Source organism: Colossoma macropomum, unplaced genomic scaffold, assembly GCF_904425465.1.
Source record: "Colossoma macropomum unplaced genomic scaffold, Colossoma_macropomum, whole genome shotgun sequence".
In the NCBI taxonomy this organism is placed as follows: domain Eukaryota; kingdom Metazoa; phylum Chordata; class Actinopteri; order Characiformes; family Serrasalmidae; genus Colossoma; species Colossoma macropomum.
In genome coordinates, this window is record NW_023494793.1 from 30,809,714 (window position 1) to 30,831,514 (window position 21,801).

The 21,801-nt window shown below is 39.6% G+C and overlaps 1 protein-coding gene across 2 annotated transcripts in view; it reads left to right on the forward strand.

Moving 5' to 3' along the window:
* si:ch211-254n4.3 (uncharacterized protein LOC100003386 homolog) overlaps positions 1–20,738 on the forward strand; it is a 177,162-nt gene extending 156,424 nt beyond the window's left edge. For both annotated transcript variants that reach the window (XM_036579155.1, XM_036579154.1), the window contains exons 3-5: positions 5,798–5,947; positions 7,576–7,700; positions 20,032–20,738. In XM_036579155.1, the coding sequence (XP_036435048.1) occupies positions 5,798–5,947; positions 7,576–7,700; positions 20,032–20,043 (287 nt within the window). In that variant the 3' untranslated portion in view covers positions 20,044–20,738. The remainder of the gene's footprint in view (positions 1–5,797; positions 5,948–7,575; positions 7,701–20,031) is intronic.
* The last annotated feature ends 1,063 nt before the right edge of the window (positions 20,739–21,801 follow it).

Sequence of the window (21,801 nt, forward strand, 5' to 3'; positions counted from 1 at the left end):
TTTAAAAAGTTCACACGTCCATGTTTAACCCCTTACCAAGCCATGGGCCCACTTCTATAATCTAAGAGAAGCTCCATTAGTTTGCATTGAAGTCCCTGTAGTTAATGAATAATAAGTCTTAGTATGTAATAAGCCTGGAATGTTAAGGAGTTTAAGCTAGAATTGGCATCAAATATCATTATACGACACAGCTAGCTTGGGTCTCAGTATTATGCTAGCAGCTAATCATACAGTGAAAGTCTCCTTATAAAGTGAAGTTTTCTGCATTAAATATTTCTAAGTGATGACAAACACAACTGGCAGATCTTCATGGTTTTATGGCTGTATGTCTTCATGCACATTACATGGTAGTCTCATGATGTTAAAAAAAAAGTTGACAAACGTTGGTTTGCTAGTTAGCCCATGGTAGGCGATGATGCCGCTTGCAGAACATTCCGTCCAATAAGGTTAGTACTGCATACAGTGATTATGTATAATATATCAGGGATGATCATAGAGGATTCTTCATGACCCAGATATGACTTGCCAGGTTCCAAGGTTACCACAGTTTAGCTTTCAAGAAGCTAATGGCTGCACAGGAAGGGAGACATCGTTATTGCTTTACTGGTCCGCTTCACGAGAGCTCACTAATACATTTTTAATTTACATTAATTCGCACTCGGAGCAATTAACAGCATCTCTTGTGACCTGTAAGCGTGTTAACTTCCAAAATGTCCCTCCGCCATGAAGTGTCAGACTGCTCCTGCCGCTTTTCTGCCAGACACTGTTTCTCTCCCACATTTGACTAACAGAAATATTTGCATTTGACATTTGTGGTTGATTTGGGCTCAGGTCCCCAGAGTTAGCTAGGTTAGCGTGTCTCCCCCTCTGTGAGATTCCACGCTGTAATGAAATGTCATTTACTCTGCGGAGAGAAACCACTGCGGCGTGATTCAGATGGTTCACAGCTAACCATTCAAATCCACTGAGTTTTACACGCACACAGAACTAAAACGAAAGGATAGCAACTCAGCAAAGTCCTGCTACTGAACCTGAACCTGGGGGCAGCAGAGCAGCCACAATGTGAAACATTAATGAATGATCTTGTTCATAAGGTACATCCTTTTAAGTATTATTCTGGAGGGAACTTTGTGAAAGGTTGGCTAAGATCTTTAGCCCTGTTAGTCTCTAAATCTTTCAGTCTCTCTGGGATTAAACTTTTTAAGATCGATGTTATGCAACTCTCTCTCTCTAACCTTATGTAACCGCTGGACGCTAGAGCCCTGTTTTAACACCCTGATACCTCAACTCACCTTACGAACATCCTAGAGGAGCTCATACCAATTTTACTCAATTCTACAGTCTCTTTTCCTCTGCTTTATCTTTATTGTCTGGTATGACCACCGTGACTTTTGCTGTGTTTTGGGTAAAGGATTCAGGTCCTTGACTGGTGACCTAAAGAACCAGTTCCCTGCTTAGGTAATTGAGCTGTCCATGCCTCGCCTGCAAATACTTCTGTTCTTAATATAAATTTCTATTGTGCGTCAGTGAGACTCCTGGGGGCCCACATAGAAGAGAAAGAGACCAGTTTCAGACTTGACTCAGCATTTTTATATCGCTGGGGGAAACCCAAGGCTCAGGACGTAGGCACCTGGTGAAACTCATGCAGTTTAGCATCATCTAAACATCTGTAGGGAGACAAAACAGAAAGAGGGTGAGAATAGTATCTGTTAGTCCGACCTGCCTCCCCTTTTTGTCCCTAAGCTCTGTTTTAGGGTAGTCAGCGCACGTGTCGACGGGGTGCAGCTGTGCTCTCATTAGCAGGTCCCAGCCAAGCTGAATAAGGACGGGTCCATGTCTTGGCCACGTGCACCTCACTACCCACAATATTAATGCTGAAGCACTCTGCCCGACTCTTCAGCACCTTGGAGAAGGCCTGCAACTAAATGTTATTCAGTTTGCTCTGCTAGTTTGTTTAGAGTCATTACAGAGCATTCAGTTCTCAGCTAAAGATACCATGCTGCCCAGCTGCACTTATTATTGTAGCTAAATGATATCCAATATATATTAACATTGGGCTTCATTCAGTAGCCTTTCTTAAGAAGAAATTCCCACTTACGCAGTTCTCACGAAGATTCTGACATTCACCAATGTTTTCTTATTTGGGATTTGTTCTTAAGTAAGAACAGAATCTACACAAACTCAAGAGCACAAAGGTGTGAAAATTCTGTGGTTTAAGAACACGTCATGAATATAACATGGACCTTTTCTTAGGAAGAACAAATTTGTGAAAAAAAACTTTAGAAGATATTGGTGAATGAGGCCTATTGTGACCTGCCACACATGTACAGAATAGACATGAGTAAAACTCTCTATTTTAGCTATTTAGGTATTTTGACAAAAATAAGATTCATTTGAATTGTTCAGTAGAATTTCTCATTATATTGAATAGGGTTTTTGTAAAGCTTTAAACAGTTACTATGAAAGCATATAGTTTTGCAAGGAGCATAAGTGAAGTTTAAGAGTGTGTTAAAGGAGGGAAAACACAAAAATGCGCAACATGGAGCTAGGCTGGGATCTACTTCCATAAGGAAGCATTTATCAAAAATGAAAAAAATTAGTGACCAGGCCCTTCTGACTATCCATGTTGGTGTCCCAGGCTGCCATTTGGTGCGTGTCATTAGTTTTGCCATGAAATTGTTGGACTGAAATGCCCTGCGACTGGCATTACTGAGAAAGGCATTAGGGGAAAGAACATAATGGAAGCATTCCGGCTGTTGAGATTTCTGGAGACAGTTGACATTTTCGTAAGTATCGTACTCTTTCAAATGCAGCACACAGGCCAAAGCCTGCTGGATCATTCCTAATGACTTGCTTGTCAGGATGCAATCAGGGGATGCCCGTGTGTGTGTGTGTGTGTGTGTGATCACAGTGAAATTCATTAGCCCATTTTTTACATGCAAGCTCTACTAAAAACGTGGATTTGATGGAAACATTGGTTGGTACAAAATCAATTAGTATGATAATAATAAAAATAGGCTGCTGTTATCCTTCAATCTGTGGTGAACATAAAATGATCTAATTTTAGAGTTTGTTCAGCTGTCCATGATTTGGTTGCTTCATCAGAGCTCTAGTTGTTTTTCTAGTTTCTGCTTCTGCCTGCGTTCATGTGAGTATAATGTAAAGAGATTTTACTCCAGGCAATTTTGGAATGATCCTATTGGTCCATTCATTGTGACATTTTTTTACACTAAATGTAAAAAAAAAAGGACAGCTGCTGTTCCAAGACAGAGAGGTTGCTGAATGTTTTGTCTATAAATGAATTATTACTGTGTAATAAAATGGAATGGAAGCAGTAACCTGCTTTGTATGTTTTATAAAGCTCAACAATAGTTCTTGTTCTTTATTATTACCATGAAATAGCCATGAACTTACATTATAGCTACAGATTGTTTAACAATATTTTGATGAAAGGCAGCTAGAAACACTGGCATTACAAATATTACATGTAGCCTAGGGCTGTTTTCATTTTCCACTTTAGGTGACCACTATTCTGAGTGGTCCTTTTAGATGAAACAAACACTTAACAGACGCTCAGTAACATCTCAAAAACAACATGAGGTTTAGGTTTGGGTTGAGGCTAAGGTTAGGGTTAGGATTAGGGCCTGGATTCGGGTTAGGATTAGGGCCAGGGGGTTAGTTTTTGGGTAAGCTTGGGTGAGGTTAGGTTTTGCGTAATGGAAATAAAAAATTAACAACACATCTACTTAATGTAAGTAATGCATCAACAGTACATCTACAAGATGTTTACTTCAATGTATTCAGATACTTCACTATAGCTACTTCACTGATATGTTGTTGATGTGTTAAACTCTTAATCATCTACAAAAGACCACTCCAAATAAATTGATACCCCACTTTAAAATAACCCCATACTGCAAACATTAACTGATTGAAAGTCTGCCTCAATGCTATAAGTCTGTTATTGTCATTTCTAAAACTAAGGCATGTATAGAGCTCAATAGGTAAAATAGCCTGAAAAGGAGAACAGAATTTGATCTGGTTTAGTATGCATGGCACACAAACTGCACTTTTAGTCTTTTATGTCATTTTTGTATGTAACATGCATGCTTTTCCAGGCAGAATGCACATTATTTGCACATGAAATCTGGCACAGGTGGCTTAGTACCTCTGAGTCTGGAGCTCTGTCTGTGTCTCTGCTGCTTGTCATGTTTTACCGCTCTCTCTAAGTGTCTTCCACTCTGCAATGCTCTCTGAGATTCCGTTGCTCTCATTAAATGGCTGAGCACTGTGGTGCTCTCTGACTTTCAGGTAATGGCGGATGGAGCATTTTAGGACGTAGGCCTGACGAGTGCTTTATTGATCCAAATCAAAATGTTTTTAATGCACCAGACGAGAACTGCGGATTGCCTTTTAAAAAGTTAATGGCAGCACATGAAGCTGGAAAAACGGTGTGCAAAATTGAAAATCTATGATAGCAATAAAAGTGAGTTAAAAAGCAGAATGGAACAATCGGGCTGCGCTTTCTAGGTGGTGACGTTGAATTATGTATGGTGTCATCATGCATTAAAGACGCAATTCCTTTTGTAACAGGGAAGGTCATACGGGGCTAATGAGACCTCTATAAAAGCGTGAAATTTAAAACATCTATGGTGAAGCTCTGCGCTTCTGTGCGCTGAACTGATATTGGAGATGCAAATCCGAATGCTTGCAGTTGCATTGCAGCAGTCGATACGCATTGATTCGTGCTTTAAAATTTATACATTTGACTGACTGGTTGCTTATCAGTATGAGCAGAAGTTACTGCATTCAATTTAATACATGTTATCTGTGTCAAAGGTAATGAATGGAAGTCTAATAAATCACATCATTTTGGAACTTAAAAGAGAATTTATATTGCGTCATTACTTTTGGTTCCTATGTAGTATCATATATGTTTTTCACCCTTGACCAGACACTGTACTGTCTATAATTTTAATCTAAATCTTGTTCTCCAGCATTGTGAAGCATGAAGTCAATGGAAGTAGGAAATATGAGAGCTCTTATCCGTCTCTGCTGTTCTGAGTGCGATGAGTGTGCATTGTATTGCGTTTTCACGTCCCACAGCTTTAGTGCTCCAAACAGCGACAAACACATAAAGCCGGGCAATCAAATGAAATCTGAGTCTATAGAGAGAGATGTGAGGAAAAAAACGGGGAAATAAGAGGTGAAACCAGAAAAAGAGATGAACGCATTTGGAGTGAATTCAAATATTTATTTGAAACGTATGTGGTGGGTGTCTGCCGTTTCCTCATTAACGTTTTTTAATGACAGTATCCAGCAGGAATCACACTCCATCTGCTTTGCATATTTGTGTTGTTGTTTCAAAGCCATGTCCGTATTTGGATACAGCAGAGGAGAGCTGCATCGCTGGCTTATTTGCATCAGTGTTCTCCCCATTTTATCTCATTTGGCTGATTTGTTGTAATGGAAGTCAGTTTTACATTCCCAGTGAAATTAAGAATCATTGAGGTAATTTGAAGTGCAGAGGGATTTTTATGTTTAAACAGTATAAAAAGGCAGTAATAAATTCACTCTGATGGCTGCATAGGAGTTACCAGGGGACATACCTGCTAATGCCTAATAAAAGTGTGTGTGTGTGTGTGTGTGTGTGTGTGTGTGTGAGCGTTAGCATGTGTATATCAGGTGTGTGTGTGTGTCACATTTTCATTGTTATTTAATCTGTATTCATACTGCTTTTAAACTGTGTTTGTGTGTGTGTGTGTGTGTGTGTGTGTGTGTGTGCACTCTGCTGCAGTGCATGTAAAGGCTGGAACGTGTGAAGTGATCGCGGCTCATCGCTGCTGTAATAAGAACAAGATAGAGGAGAGGTCTCAGACTGTAAAGTGCTCCTGCTTACCCGGACAAGTGGCCGGAACCACCAGAGCAGCTCCGTCCTGCGTGGATGGTAAGACTTGTCTGTCTGTCTATCTATTTCTCAGTCTGTCTGTCTGTTATCTTCCTTTCTTTCTCATGCTCTTAATCTATCTATCTATCTATCTATCTATCTATCTATCCCTTCTTTGTTCTTCCCCTTCTCTTCCTTCCTCTCATTCTCTATCTATCTATCTATCTATCTATCTATCTATCTATCTATCCTCTTTTTTCCTCCCTCTCTCTCTCTCTCTCTCTCTCTCTCTCTGTGTCTCTCTGTCTCTCTCTCTCTCTCTCTCTCTCTCTCTCTTTCTCTGTCTGTCTTGCTCTCTTTTTCAGGACCATATATGTAATGCAGTTTCAGACGTTAATTTTACAAAACTGGTCATCTACATGGAAATAAGTGCTCATAATACATGTTATAGTTTCCCAACATCTGTTTTGACCACTCACTTTCTTTTTAGAACAAAAGTCAGTTAGGAGAAGAAGTGTGTTGAACTAAATCTAAACACTAAAATGGGTGCTGTAGAGGAGAGTGTTGATTATTAGAATTAGTTTATATCGTGTGTTTGTGTGTGTGTGTGTATGTGTGTGTGCAGCCATAACACAGCATGCTTTTCACAAACCACCAAGAACATGATATTAGTGACCTCTCTCTCTCTCTCTCTCTCTCTCTCTCTCTCCCTCTGTCTCTCTCGATTAATTTAATACTGTGTCAACATTGTGCAATACTGCAGTAATTTTACAGCTTTGTGGTCCCTTGTTTCTTTCTTTTACTCTATCTGCCCTGCTTTTACCCCCTCCATCTCTCTCTCCCTCTCTCTCTCTCTCTCTCTCTCTCTCTCTTTCTCTCTGGCTGATTCATTTAATACTGTGTCAACACCATCCTCTTGACAGCACAATCGATTTTGATCTTGTTTTCTTTACCATAAGAGCCATGTGTCTGCTCTCTCTCCTCGCCACACCCTGCCTGAGAGGAAATGTCAAATAAAGCCTTTCTCCATCCCTCTCTCCATCTGTCCATCTTTCTCTCTCTCTTCCTTCACTCCATCTCACTCATCCTTCTGTCCATCTCTTTCTTTATACCACTCTCCAACCTTCGCTCATCCCTTTCTCTCCATCTATTTCTTAATCCCTCTTTCCACTTTCTCTCCTTCCTTCCCTCTCTTCCTTTCTTTCTATTTCTCTCTACCCCTCTCTTTATTTTTCCATCTCTCTCTTCTTTTCTCTTTCCCTCCAGCCCTCTCTCCCTCATTGCTCTATTTCTCTTCTCTCTCTTTCTCTGTCTTCCCTCTCTCCATTCATATCTCTATTGCTCCCTCATCTCCTTCTCTCTCCATTCCTTTTTTAATCCTTCTTTCTATCCTTCTCTGTGTATTTCCATCTCTCTCTCTTTCTCCTCTTTATGTAACGGTCCACCTATTACTCTTTCTCTCTGTGGGTTTCTAGCACAGCCGCTGTTCTGGTGTTGGAGAGTGAAAGTCTGATTCACTCTTTATTTCTGGTTGCATGCTGTGGCGGTCGTGTTTGTGTGTAGGGTGGGGGGCCAGAAAGAAAAGTTTTGGGTTGGTGTCTGCCTTCATAAGTTGGATGAAGCTGGTTTAACTCTGTTGCATATTACTGTGTGGTTGTAAGTGTTGTTATCCTCTTGTGATTGTACAGCATCTATAGTAGCTCAGAAGTGGTGGTGTCAGATGCAGCCATGTCTGGATGGAGAAGAATGTAAAGTTCTACCTGACCTCACTGGCTGGAGCTGCAGCACCGGCAACAAGGTCAAAACAACCAAGGTTAGTAAACACACACATATATACACACTGTTTAATCTATATCTATTATATAAATACTATACTATAAATACTAAGTATTTATGTCCTACTTAGTAAGTATGATGTATAGTAAGTATGATATATATTAGGGGTGGGAATCTCTAGGTACCTCATGATTTGATTACGATTCAGAGGGCTGCGATGCGATTATAAAAAGATTATCGATGCATCTCGATGCATCTTTTTTTCTATACATGATTTTTGTTTTCTTGCCCTGCGATGGACTGGCAACCTGTCCAGGGTGTATCCTGCCTTCCGCCTAATGACAGCTGGGATAGGCTCCAGCACCCCACCGCGACCCAGAAGGATAAGCGGTTTAGATGATGATGTATTTTTGTTTTCTCACTTTGTGAGCTCAAGTTTCGAGTTCAAGTTTCAAGTTTATTTGTCATTTGCACAACATGTCAGGACATTTATGCGTTGAAATGCTTGTGGTGAGGCTCTGCTAATCACTCTACAGACAGTAAATAAGTAAAAATAAAAATACAAGAAAAAACAACTGAAATATATTAAATATACACAAAATATACACAAAATATACACAGAATATAGAGACAATACACATTTTAAAGTGACTAAGTAACTCAGTGTTATTGTTATTTAAAGTGACTTGGTACTTTTAAAGCACAGTATTTGTAATGATCCATAATGAATTTACTTCCAATATCTTTTTTTAATAAATCAAATGGAAGTGATGTGGCAAGTGAACTAGAAGGCTCTCATTCAGTGCTCTTGTTTGGAGCACGAGAAGCTGCTGCTACTCATCTGCGATAAAATGCGCAGTTACGGTGAAATAAGATCCAGTGGTGATGGATGTCCACGCAGCACGTTACAGCTATTCTACCCGTTTTCTTTAGTGATTTTATAACTTCGGTTTTGGTCTTGTTGTAGAGACGGGGGGGATCGCTGTGTCAGTAAAATATCTACGGGACGTGTGCAACACAGCGCAACGACTGAGAACCGGCATGCAGACTGCAGGTCACATAGCAACGATGTGTTATTCGCATTTATAAGCAGCGCAGTTGGTTTCCTGGTACGTTAAATCTGCAACGAGAGACTGTCAAACACTAAAAAGTGGCGAAGCTGAAGTCGCTTCTCTTTTGAATTCTCCCGTTCCACCTTAGATGGTGCCGCATTTTCATTCGGTGCCTCAGTTAGAATTTAAGGTGAAACGGGACAATTCAAACAAGAAGCTGTAGAATAAGAAGCGACTTCAGCCTCGTAAAACAGTCGAACGTTGAGAGACATTTAACTGATCTACTTCTGAGGAAAAGTTTTCTGGCGGAGATGGGAGGAAAGCGGCTATAGCTGAGCTGAAGCTTAAAGCAGAGCGAAGTAAATCTGCGTTTTCCTTTATATTGTTTAGTCTATACTAGGAGATTATCACATACTGAAACACTTACAAATACTTTGCTTTAAAAGTACCAAGTCACTTTAAATAACAATAACACCGAGTTACTTAGTCACTTTAAAATGTATATTGTCTCTATATTCTGTTTATATTTTGTGTATATTTTGTGTATATTTAATATATTTCAGTTGGTTTTTCTTGTATTTTTTATTTTTATTGTATTACTTTCTGTAGAGTGATTAGCAGAGCCTCACCACAAGCATTTCAATGCATAAATGTCCTGACATGTGCAAATGACAAATAAACTTGAAACTCGAACCTGAAACTTGAGCTCACACAGTGAGAAAACAAAAATCATGTATAGAAAAAAAAGATGCATCAAGATGCATCGATAATCGTTTTATAATCGCATCGCAGCCCTCTGAATCGTAATCAAATCGAATGATGAGGTACCTAGAGATTCCCATCCATAATATATATATATATATATATATATATATATATATATATATATATATAACTTTGACATGTATACAATGAACGTTTATATAAGTTACATATGTTATATATGTTCATTGTATATGTATATACATAGCAGTGATTTGCACCTTGCAACACCTTCCATGGATGCCATTATTGCCCAGTGTCTTTCTTACTGTGGAATCAGACCTTAAGTCAATGTGAGGCCTGCAGTTCTTTAGATGTTCATCTGCATTGTTTTCTGACCTCCTGAATAAGTCATCAGTGCACTCTTGGTGAAATTTTGCTAGGCTGGCCACTCTGGGGAAGGTTCACCACTGTTTCAGGTTTTCTCCATTTGTATATAATGGCTCTCACTGTGGTTCGCTGGAGTCCCAGAGCCTTAGCAATGGCTTTCTACCCTTTTCCAGACTTGTAGACTTCAGTGACTTTGTTTCCTATCTGTATTTGAATGTCTTTAGAATGTGGCATCATGTGCTGCTTTTTGAGATCTTCTAGCCTGCTTCACACTGCCAGACAAGTTCTATTTAAGTGATGTGTAGATTCAACAAGTCTGGCAGTAATCATGCCTGGGTGTGGCTAGTAAAATTGACCCCAATAGTCAATTAAATTTGGTTAACTGGTTGATTTTGTAGCTAAGGGGGCAGTTACTTTTTCACATAGGGCTAGGTAGGGCTGAACAGCATTTATGTATGTAACTGTATGTATATGTTCATTGTATACATATATCAGTTTTTGTTGACTATGTCCTGTTTAGCTTGCCAAATACATAGTAATATATTCCTTATGTATTATAAGCACCTATATGTAACAATATGTCCTAGGTATTATACACCAATCAGGCATAACATTATGACCACCTTCTTGTTTCTACGCTCATTGTCCATTTTATCAGCTCCACTTACTATATAGGTGCACTTTGTAATTTTACCCTGTTCTTCAGTGGTCAGGACCCCCATGGACCCTGACAGAGCAGGTACTATTTGGGTGGTGGATCATTCTCAGCACTGCAGTAACACTGACATGGTGGTGGTGTGTTAGTGTGTTTTGTGCTGGTACGAGTGGAACAGAAACAGCAGTGCTGCTGGAGTTTTTAAACACTGTGTCCACTCACTGTCCGCTCTATTAGACGCACCTGCGTTGTTGGTCCACGCTGTAGATGTAAAGCCGGAGAGGATAGCTGATCTCTTGCTGTACAGTTGCTGTAATCATTCTCTAGTCCTTCATTGGTGGTCACAGGACGCTGCCCACAGGACGCTGTTGACTGGATATTTTTGGTTAATGGACTATTCTTGGTCCAGCAGTGATATTGAGGTGTTCAAAAACTCCAGCAGCACTTCTGTGTCTGATCCACTCGCACCAGCACAACACACACTAACACACCATCAGCACGTCAGTGTTACTGCAGTGCTGAGAATGATCCACCACCCAAATAGTACCTGCTCTGTGAGAGTCCATGGGGGTCCTGTCCACTGAAGAAGAGTGTAAAAGGGGGCTAACAAAGCATGCAGAGAAACAGATGGACTACAGTTTTACAGGAGACACTGTCACTGCAGTATGTGAGATGTTATTCGGCACCACGTCAGAGAGCAGCTATGAGTTTGTCAAAGCTGCAATGAAAAAGCCACCACAGACGTTCCAACAGGGAGACGTTTCTCTTTCTCTTCTCTGCTCTCTGTCTCTCTCACTCTGTCTCTGTCTCTCTCACATCTCTCTGTCTGTTTGTCTGTCTTTTCTATCTCCTTCTTGTCTCTTTTCCTCTCTTGTCTGTCTCATTCTCTCTCTGTTTCTCTTTTCTATCTCTCTGCCACTCTTTCTTTCTTTCTTTCTTTCTTTCTTTACTTCTTGCCTCTCTGTCTCTTTTTTCATTTTCTTTTCTTGTCTGTCTCATTCTCTCTCTTTCTCTCTTTTCTATCTCTCTGACACTTTCTTCATTTCTTTCTTTCTTTCTTTCTTTCTTTCTTTCTTTCTTTCTTTCTTTCTTTCTTTCCTCTCTCATTGTTTTTTTCTATTGCTGTCTTTTTCACTCTCCTCGGTATCTCTGTCTCTGTCTCTCACTTCTCCATTTTCTATTGTCTCTCTCTCTTGCCCTCTCTCTGTCTCTCTCTTTCTCTCTCTTTCTCACACACATCTCTCTCTCACACACACTTTCTCTCACTCATTCTTGCTTTTCTCTGTCTCTCTCTTTCTCTCAATCTCCCTACTCTATCACTCTCTCCTTATCTCTTGCCCTCCTTTCACTCTCACTTTTTCTTTGTTGGTCAGTCATTGTGTTATCTTTGAGCTCTCTCTTTCTCTTCTTTCTTTCTTTGTTGTCTCGTTACTGATCTCTCACTCTTGCCCAGCATTTACAACTTCCTCTGTGGGACTCATAGGCAAATTGGAGCCCCTCTCTCTCTCTCTCTCTCTCTCTCTGTCTCTCTTTCCATCGGTCAGACCTCCTGCTTTGCGACCTACTTCCTCTTCTTCTGAGCGTGCTCGGTGCAGACTAGAGGAATTGGCTGTGAGTGGATCTGAGGAGTGTTGGATCTGACATCAAACACAGCGCAGCCCTGAATCAGAGAGAATGCCATAAAAAGTGTGTGAGAGTGAGAGAGAGAAACAGAGGGAGAGAGAGGGAGAGAGAGACAGAGAGAAGAGAACAAGCACAAAAACAAAAACACAACAGCTCCACTTTGCCATGCAGCCTTGAGCTGGAGATGTGATCGGACAGGCTAAACCAGCACCCACTAGCAAATCAACCTCACAAACCGTACAGACAGCCTCTGAGAGCCCCTCGCCCTGTTCTGCCCTGCTGGGGTCAGCTCACCTGTCCGTCAAACACTATCGGCCGCAAGATTGGTTGATCTGCATCGCTGCTTCAAAATAGTTTTAAAGGTTGAAGCTAAAAGTTGTAGATGGTAGAAGAAAAGTTTTTATTTACAAAATAAGAAAGATTATTTACAAAATAAGAACTCTCACTGTGGACCTTCAGTAGAATTCTTGTGGTGAAAATGACATCATTGCTTAAATAGATCAAATTCTTGAACGCATATCATAATTCTAGACCAAGACTTTCTAGACTGAGACTTTTTCAACCGCAAATCTCCATTAACTCTTAGAAGTCTAGAGTTGTTTTTGTTATTTTGCTGTATATTTAATTAACATTAATAATTATTTTAACACAATTATATAATGATGTAGTTCATTACGTAGTTGTGTTCCATTTACATCCACATCTCTAAACAACAGGTTTGAGTCTGAAAGATGATTTTGATGATTTTAAATTAAGTGATGAGTGCATCTTTTAATTGTTAAAAGCACATTCTAGTTTATTTACACCACAGTCCTTAACACATATTGTAAACAGTAACTTTAGACTGTGGCAGATATTCCCCCTTATTAATTTAGGTTTAGTCTGTGATGGATAAGCAGGTGCTTTATTTGGACTATGTGACAATGTGCTTTCCTAAAAGTAGCAGTGACAAAAGTTACACTTTTATCTAACAGCAAGCGAGCATTCAAATATGTTCACTCTGTGTCACAAAGACTACGTTGAAAAGTCTGTGAGTCAAGTAAAAATGTAAACACACTACGGACCTACCAGCTAATAGGTTGATACTCCAGCTACAAAATGGGGCAATCTTATATTTAGCAAAAAATATTATGGTATTTTAGGCACACAGTTTACATGTGTGTAATACATTAGTAGCATAGAGCAAAAAAATGCACATTTTAATTCATAATTACTGTTATTTAACGAATTTGCTCTTTGCTCTTGTGTTACTGTTTGCTATCCAGTGTTGACCAGAGGAGGATGGGTTCCCCTTTTGAGTCTTGGTTCCTCTCAAGGTTTCTTCCTCTTGTATTTAGGGAGTTTTTCTTTGACATTGTCGCCACTGGCTTGCTCATGGGGGCTTGGACCCGGATTTTTCCTGTGAAGCTGCTTTGTGACAACGCCTGTTATAAAAAGCGCTATATAAATAAACTTTGACTTGTCTTGACTTGACTTGAATTTAACATGAAAAAGGTCCAGAGTGACCTGTGCAAAAGTTATTGCACATTTTATGTTTTATTTTTTCTGATGTGTTAAAACAGTTGGAATTGTCCACTACAATTTGTAGAAAACTATCATGTTCAATTACAGATTGTTCTATGTCGAGGATGTGCTAACACTTAGAAAATTAGCGTGTATTTTGACCAGTGGTGTTCACACTTCTGCATATGACTGTACAGCTCTTTTTTCTCTAGTGCATGTTTTGACAAAAGGCACCTGGCTTAAGCAGAGTATTTTGCTCTACACCACGCTCACGGCTGGTGTAGACAGCTTTGTTTCTTAATTAAAATGGGAGCAATTTGGTTTTGTTGTCACTTGCTCACATCGCTTATTCTTAGGACAAGGTGTTACAGTAGGCCCAGGCTTTCTGTATCATTGTGTACCACATACACCATCCCAAACAGGCAGAAATTCCATTTTTAAATAAACTAGAAAAAAAAAAAAACAGATTCAGAGTGAATTGAGGTGATCAATAGCCAGATCACAGTTTCTCTTTGTAACTGTAGCAACATGGGCTGATGAGTTTGGACACTTGAGTAGTAACTGCTAAAGCCAGCTCTACAAGCCTGAATAGGTTATTAACACCTTGCTCACTGCTGGGAGCTGAAACTGCTCTGCTAAAAATGCATTAGACAGCTACAGATCTGCAGCCAAATCAATGAATAGAGGCTGATATTCGATACTGATATTTGATTGTTCTTCAGATGGACTGAATCACCTCAAAACAGTATCAGCCTGTCCTGCACTATCACTGATGTCACTAATGAAATCCGGTTTATACTACAAATGTTCAAACAGATGCTGGTAATGATGTATTGTGTCCTGTATGTAATGGAGGATCCAGAAAGGTGAGAGCTGAAGCACCTGCTGATCAATCATACTGATCAATAACAGAGAGCACTCTCTTACGGCCTATTATAAACAGGCTGTGCATTATAACAGACAGCAGAGAGGAGAGAGGCCAAGGACAGAGAGAGAGAAGAGGAGAGATAGAGAGAGCAGAGAAAGAGAGCAAAAGGGGAGAGAGTGAAGAGAAAAACACAGACTGATAGAGCGAGAGAGAAAGAAATGAAGAGACTGAGAGATATAAAAAGAAAGAGTGAGAGAGACAAAGAGAGAAAAGGGAGAGAGGAGGGAAAGAAGAGGAGACTGAAAAAGAGTAAGCAAAAGATAGAAGGGTGACAAAGCGACTGAGAGAAAGGAGAAAAGAAAAGAAAGAGAAAGACAGGAAGAAAAAGAAAGAGAAAAGGGAGAAAGAGGAGAGAGATTGAGAGAAAAAGAGAGAGAGAGGAAGGGGAGAGAGTGAAGAAAAGAGAAACAAATAGAGATTGACCAATAAAAAAGGGAGAAGAAAGAGAAAGAGACTTAGAGAGAGAAAAGGAGAGAGGAGAGAAAGAAGGTAAAAGATTTTAAAAGAGTAAGCAGGAGATAAAAAGGTGAAAGAGAGAGAAAGACTGAGGAAAAAAGAGAGAAGAGAAAGAAAAAGGGAGATGGAGGAGAGAGATTGAGAGGAAAAAGGGAGAGAGAGAGGGAATAGAAAGAGAAAAGGGGAGAGAGTGAACAGAAAAAAGGATGACAGAGAGAAATAAATGGACTGAAACCAAGAAAGAGAATAAAATAGGAAAGAGAGAAAATGGAAAAAAGGAAGATACATAGAAAAAAGAGAGGTAGAAAGATGAAGGCAGAGAAAAAAGATAGAAGAGAGAGGGGAGAAAAAAACACAAGAGAAAAGGAGAGATTGAAGAGGAAGAGGGGGGTGATAGAGACAGTAACTGAGAGAGAAAAAAGAGAGAAGAGAAAGAGTGAAAGAAAGAATTCCTGAAAGAAAGGAAGAGAGAGAGGTGAAAGGGAGAAGAAAAAGAGAGGCGGGGCGGGTTGGGGGGGGGTGTTATATGTGTGTGCCCCTTTAACTTTGATCAAATCCCACCTTAATATAATCCACGAATAAAGATGACCAAACTACCACTAAAGAATGTGGGGGGAGGGGGAGGTGTAATTGACAGACAGAGATCAGCTGATCCTCAACACTATACAGAGCTCTCTCTCTCTCTCTCTCTCTCTCTCTCTCTCTCTTTCTCTGCATGTGCTTAAAGCTGATTGGCTGTGAGAAAGTAAGAAGTATCTTCACACGCAATACAACACCTGATTTAACCTTGTGACCTTTAACCTTCTGACCAGATCTCATCCAGTCAATTAGGCTGATGAATTAGTGAACACGAGTGCTAGTTTTACCTGATAAGGAATCTGGACGGGCTGGAGTCAGTTTACTGTGTAAATCCTTAAACAGTTCTTTAAAATGTGAAACTCAAACTAAATCATCATCACATCTTCATCTTAAAGCAGCGTTTAGAGTGCAGTGTGGGTTGGGATGAGTTAGACTGTGAAATGTGTTGTACACAGTCAGTGCAGTTTATATTAGAGGTGTGCAAAAGTCATTACATTGAGATGGAATACGACAGGAAATTTTAAATGATGTGATATTATATGATTAACATGACCAATAACATAAACTCTGCTCAGAAAGGTTTATTGGCTTGACCATATTTTACATTTTTATATGTTACAGCAGTGCTAAAACATTAAAAGTCTACACTAAAAGTCTAAGTTTACTGACTTGGACTGAGTATGAAAGTACGTTGACAGTAATACACGTCTGAAGTCTTGTTGTTATTCTGTATTCAATATCATGCCCAGATTAGGAACTCCAGGTTTAAGCTGATTCTCTCTGGGACAAATGATTGGCATTTTTAAAAATTGCTGCTATTGTGCCTTAAACAGAAATGTTCCAGAGCTGATGTGCTTTGCCACATCTACATTTTCCCCTGAATATCACTGCATCCTCTGAACTGTGAGGTCATTTAGCAGACTAAATATGAATGTCGCTACAGACATGCTAACACTGCTATGCATTTTACTGACATCATAAATCTGCCTCACCAAAATAGAACACACAAGCCAGCAAGCTTTGTTCAGTGTTGTAGTTGCTTTGGCAGTAGAGGTCTACAGTCAGCTGGTCTTGGTAAATAGTGCAGTAGACTTAAATTCATTATTTCAATGCACAGCAGTGTTTGCTTGCTCCTAGTGTGTATGTAGCAATATATTTTGACTGCCAAATGACCTCGTTATCCAGAAGGTCTAGTGATTCGCAGGGAAAATGTACACTGGACAAAACGTATCAGGTGGCATTTTTTTTTCTCAAACCAGCTTAGGCATTGAGTCCCCAATATGAGACACCAATTACAGAATGAGGACTTTAGACATATAATTGCATTTTATGAGGTACCACAGTCCTTAGTCTGTCTCTGTTTGAACAGAAATAAGTCACAAAATTAAACTTTAAGTCCACACAGTGATTTGTTTTATTTTTAATTACAAAAAGATTTGAAAAGAATCCAGAATAGCTGCACACGCAATCTCAAAAATAACGGTAGTCACTGGGACAGTACCCCTCTTGTAACTGGGGTGGGACCCTCAAGGGTACATCTCAGTACCTTTAGTCAGGAAACATAACTGTACCACTGAAATTATATTTTCTAAGTCGTACTGACTCCACACCCCGTCTCGTCTCCAGGCTTTTTATTTTATTATTCTGTTTTAAAACATTAGGTTATAAAAAGGTACAAATGTGTACTTTTCACCTGGAAAAAAACTTATTTAAGCTACACAATTGGACCTTAAAACCACAGTTGTACCTTTGAGGGAACATTTACATTGTTTGTACCTTCATGAACAAAAAATGTACCTGTACAGAACCTTTATTTCTAACAGTGTACAGTCGTATGCAGAAGTTTGGGCACCGCCGGTTAAATTATATTTTGTTGATTTTTTAAAAGAAATTAAGTTTAATCCTCAGCAGAGAACATACTTCTGCTCATTTAAATGCACAATCACTGTTTATTTGCCAAATTTAACATATACCTTTCGTAGTGTGTGTTTTTCTGTATGTTAAACTCAAGCAAAGAAAATTAGAAATTGTGCTCTAAAATTTGCAGATAAACGTCATATTTAAATTTGGTCTCAATAGAAGATCCCTTATTTTCACTTTTATTAATGGGACATTTGGGGACAAATGCTGTAATTTAGCATTTAAGTATTGATGTTGTGTATGCCTTTGTATCTTTCTCTACTTCCCTAAAATACAAGTCTTTCTTACTCTCTCTCTCTCTCTCTCTCTCTCTCTCTCTCTCTCTCTCTCTTTCTTTCTCTCTCTCTCTCTTTTTCTCTCTTTTTCTGTCTGTTGTCACTGTATTCTAAATATCAGAGCCTTCATACTACGCTCAGACAGAAAGAGAGAGAGAAAGAGAGAGAGAGAGAGAGAGAGAGAGAGAGGGAGTGAGTGAAAGTGAGAGAGCGAGCAGTGGGCACCATGCCAAGATGCCCTCCTCTCATTTCTGCCACCTCCTCTTGTGCCAGCAGTCTGGGCGCGATGCCAGACCCTAAGTGAATGAGTCCGCTGGGTGCCAACTGCTTGCTTCAGACACTGCCATGGCGGTCAGGAGCGGTCAGGAGTGAGCATCAGAAGGCCCAGGCAGGCCCAAGTGCTGTGCTGCTGCCACAGCGGGCACACTGGCGCTCACGCACTGTGATAGCGACCATTAGCTGGCTTACTCTCAGTCTGCTGGTGTTAGTGCCGCTGGCCAATGAAATGTTTAATAACGCACTGTTCATTAATTAAATCTTTAATAGTGTGCCCAGCAGAGGTAGTAGGTCTCATGAGTTATTTAGTTAAAATCATAAAGGCAGCATTGCATAAATAGCTTAAATATCATATTTGCATATATGCTGTGGTGCTAATGTTTGTTTTTTGTGATGAAAAGTTATTATTGTGCGTATGGTCTTGTTTTGTGAAAAGAAAAAACATCCTTCACATTTTTGGCATTGAGACCAATAGAAATAGAATCATTGTAATTATTATGTAACATACAGAACTGTGCAAAAGTCAGAGACCACCCTTCATTTGTTTCATTTCCAGTCAAAACAGCCCATACAAGTCATTCATTTATCTGGAAAAGTTTCTGAGGAGATTAGATAAGATCCTCTTGCATAAGGAAGGGGAAAGTCAAAGGAAAATAAGTGGTAAAATAAGAGTTTCCCCAGTCTGGAGTTCAAAAAAATATTAAAAATATAGAGAAAATGGGGCTCACAACTGTGCAAGACCTGGTAGACCACCAAAACTGACATCATAGACAGCACTGAAAGCTTTTATCTTTGAGACAAAGGAGAAAATCAAGCTCTACTCTTGCTTCAGATCCTCCACAGTGAGAAGACAACTCAGTGCTATACGCCTGAAAGGATTACTAAAATAAGAATATTTGCAAGTCAAACAAAGCTGCAGGTGTTTTCACTAATGCACTGTCCATCTTCAGACCTCATAATCGTTGAATGTATTTGGGATTGGTAAAATTGTGACAAGCCTAAAATGCAACTAACTTCTAAGACTGAATTTTGGAGGTGTGGAAAAATGTCCTTGCAGATTTATTTGAAAAAACTGAAAGCAAGTCTCATGAAAAGAATGGAAGGTGCAATAAAGGCAATATGTGGACACACTTAATACTTCCCTGTGATTAAGGCTTCTCTGTGATTTTCTGCTTCACCCAATACTGAAAAATGAATAACGTGTCCTGGCCTTAATGACCGTGAATAATGGAAACAAAATAACTGGATAATTTCTAGTACAGGCTAAAAATATAAACGAAAATGCAGACTTACTTTGATCTGCTTTAAGCTTTGGCTCAACTATGGCCGCTTTTCTCACATCTCTGGCAGGAAACTTTGCCTCAAAAGTGGAATAGTTTCTTGTAAAATGTCTCTCAATGTTTGACTTTTTACGAGGCTGAAGTCAGCTTCTCATTCGCCAGCTTCTTGTTCAGATTTTCCCGTTCCGCCTTAAATGGTGCCTGAGGGGCCTGAATGTAACTGCTGCACCATTTAAAGTGGAACAGGACAATATGAATGAGAAGCTGGCAAATGAGAAGCTGAGTTCAGCTTTGCGACTTTTTGACAGTTTCACGATGCAGATTAAACATATCAGGAAACCAGCTGGAGTGATTATAAATGCAAATAAGTCTATTACTCTCCAAATGATCAATGTTCATCTTAAATCTTTCTCTTTGCCTTTTTTGTTAGCTACAAGCTAGATGGGATTGTTGTCTACATTCAGGGTTAAAGGGTGAATTAGCAGATATAAGCAACATTAACTCCAGCATTTAAGACCATTTATTGTTAAATCTGTGTTAGAATGACCAGCAGAGCTTTATTTTACTGCAACAGAGGATTATTTTATTTTACCTAAAAATCTAATTCTACTGTGGAGCCACAACAGGGCAGTAAAGGAGCCGCGTGTTGTCGACCACTGGTATAGCAAAAAAACCCTGTATGCAACTGAGTGCCAGCTGCAGCTTTAACCAGTGTCTTTCTTCTTACAGGTGACCCGGTAGTGGCATCCTCCAGTCTGGACTGTGGGGGGGTTGGCAGGGGAAACAGAAGACAGGAGGGCTTACAGTGTACGGAAGCGACTTTAAGATCACCCTTAGTAAAGTAATATGAGAAGCAAAGTCTCGTATTCCCATCCCATTCATGAAAATGAAGACCGTCCTAGTGGTCAGCTCTCCTCCTTCCCCTGCTCACCCCCCTCCCCCCTGGCTGTGCTGTCTTCAGTGTCTGCCACAAATCTCCTCAGCGCAGGTACAAGGACGAAAGACTGTCTGCTCGCCGCAGTCCACCAGGCATGGGGATTATATCTGACAGAAGAACGCTCACAGTGGCGGACGGCCCACCTCTAACGTCGGAAGTTATTTTATCTTTTTACTTTCTGCCTCTCCCCACCGCTCTGACGTTCTGTTGTGCTCTTGGATTTTTTTTTCCCCCCGTCTGTCGATGCTTCCTGTAATTGCACCTTTTGTACCCAAAACGAAAGGTGACATTTTTGCTTCCTCTTCCAGAACCTTGTCCTTCTCAGCATTTTAACTTTGGAAAGTAGAACTGAAGTTCTGGACTTACTGACCATCTGTAGATTATTTTGTTCCTTTTTCTAATAAATAAATAATAAGTACACTTTTTGACCCGAAAAGGACTCAAATAAAACAGTAGATGTTATGGTATAATTCTGTAAAAGTGTAAAAGGTTATATAAAGAATCTGATTCTTAGAATCAATCTAAATACATGAAAAGAGCTCTAACAGTTTTAATATCGATGTTTTTAACCAGCCTGGTAACTGCTATTGAGTACATGTGTCAGTATTATCTAAAATAAATAAAGCTATTTCAAAGAATAAATCAACTGAATGTTCTATTTTCAAAAATTAAGCAGTAAAAGCCTATTCAGGTTTTGGGTTGCAGACTTTTACTGGAGTATTTTGGGCTGGAAAACTGATTCAGAAGCTGGAGAAGCAATTCTAAACCAGCATTTGTGTGTTTTCAGTTTGCATAGGCTCTTTCACCTCACATCAAACAATGCAAACATTTCAAATTCAGTTTTTCATCTTTCATACAGAATAATATTAGAAAATAACAATAACAAGGGAAAAATAACAAAGACTTGGAGAGGGAAAAAACAGGTTTTGCTGAGCCCATAGCTTTTTCCCCTAAGACTTTTACCAAAGCGTAAACACTCTGGCTTTTATACGTCTCCCCCCCTAAGGTACTATTCTTATTGGACTAATCTCAGGATAGAATTCGATCAGTGCTTTGAGCTTGGGAGTAATCCTTAGAGCGTAGTTAGTGCATGTCATTAAGAGATTATAGAAAATAAACCGGGAATAAAATTCAGATGCACACCGACCCAAAGAGAGAGTGGAATAAAATGGGCTTGGGGTGTGTCTGTGTCATATGGAGTGGGTCAAATCAGTGCTAAAGTGCTACCAAGGGACTGTTACCTTTGGAATGGTTCCTTTTTAACTAATTAAGTAAAATGCAGTACTGTGCAAAAATCAGAGGCCTCCCTTAAGTTATTTAATTCCAGTCAAAATGACCATTATTCATTTTTCAGGAGATATTTCTGAGAAGTCTCGATATAAGACCACCATAAGGAAGTGGAAAGTCGAAAGGAATGTAAGTGGAAAATAAAAACAAGACTTCCAAAACTGGACTTCAATAAATGATTAAAAGAGACAGAGAAAATGGGAGTCCTAACAACCGTGAAAAACCTGGTAGACCACCAAAACTGTCACCATCAGATAAACAGTGCTTAAAGCTTT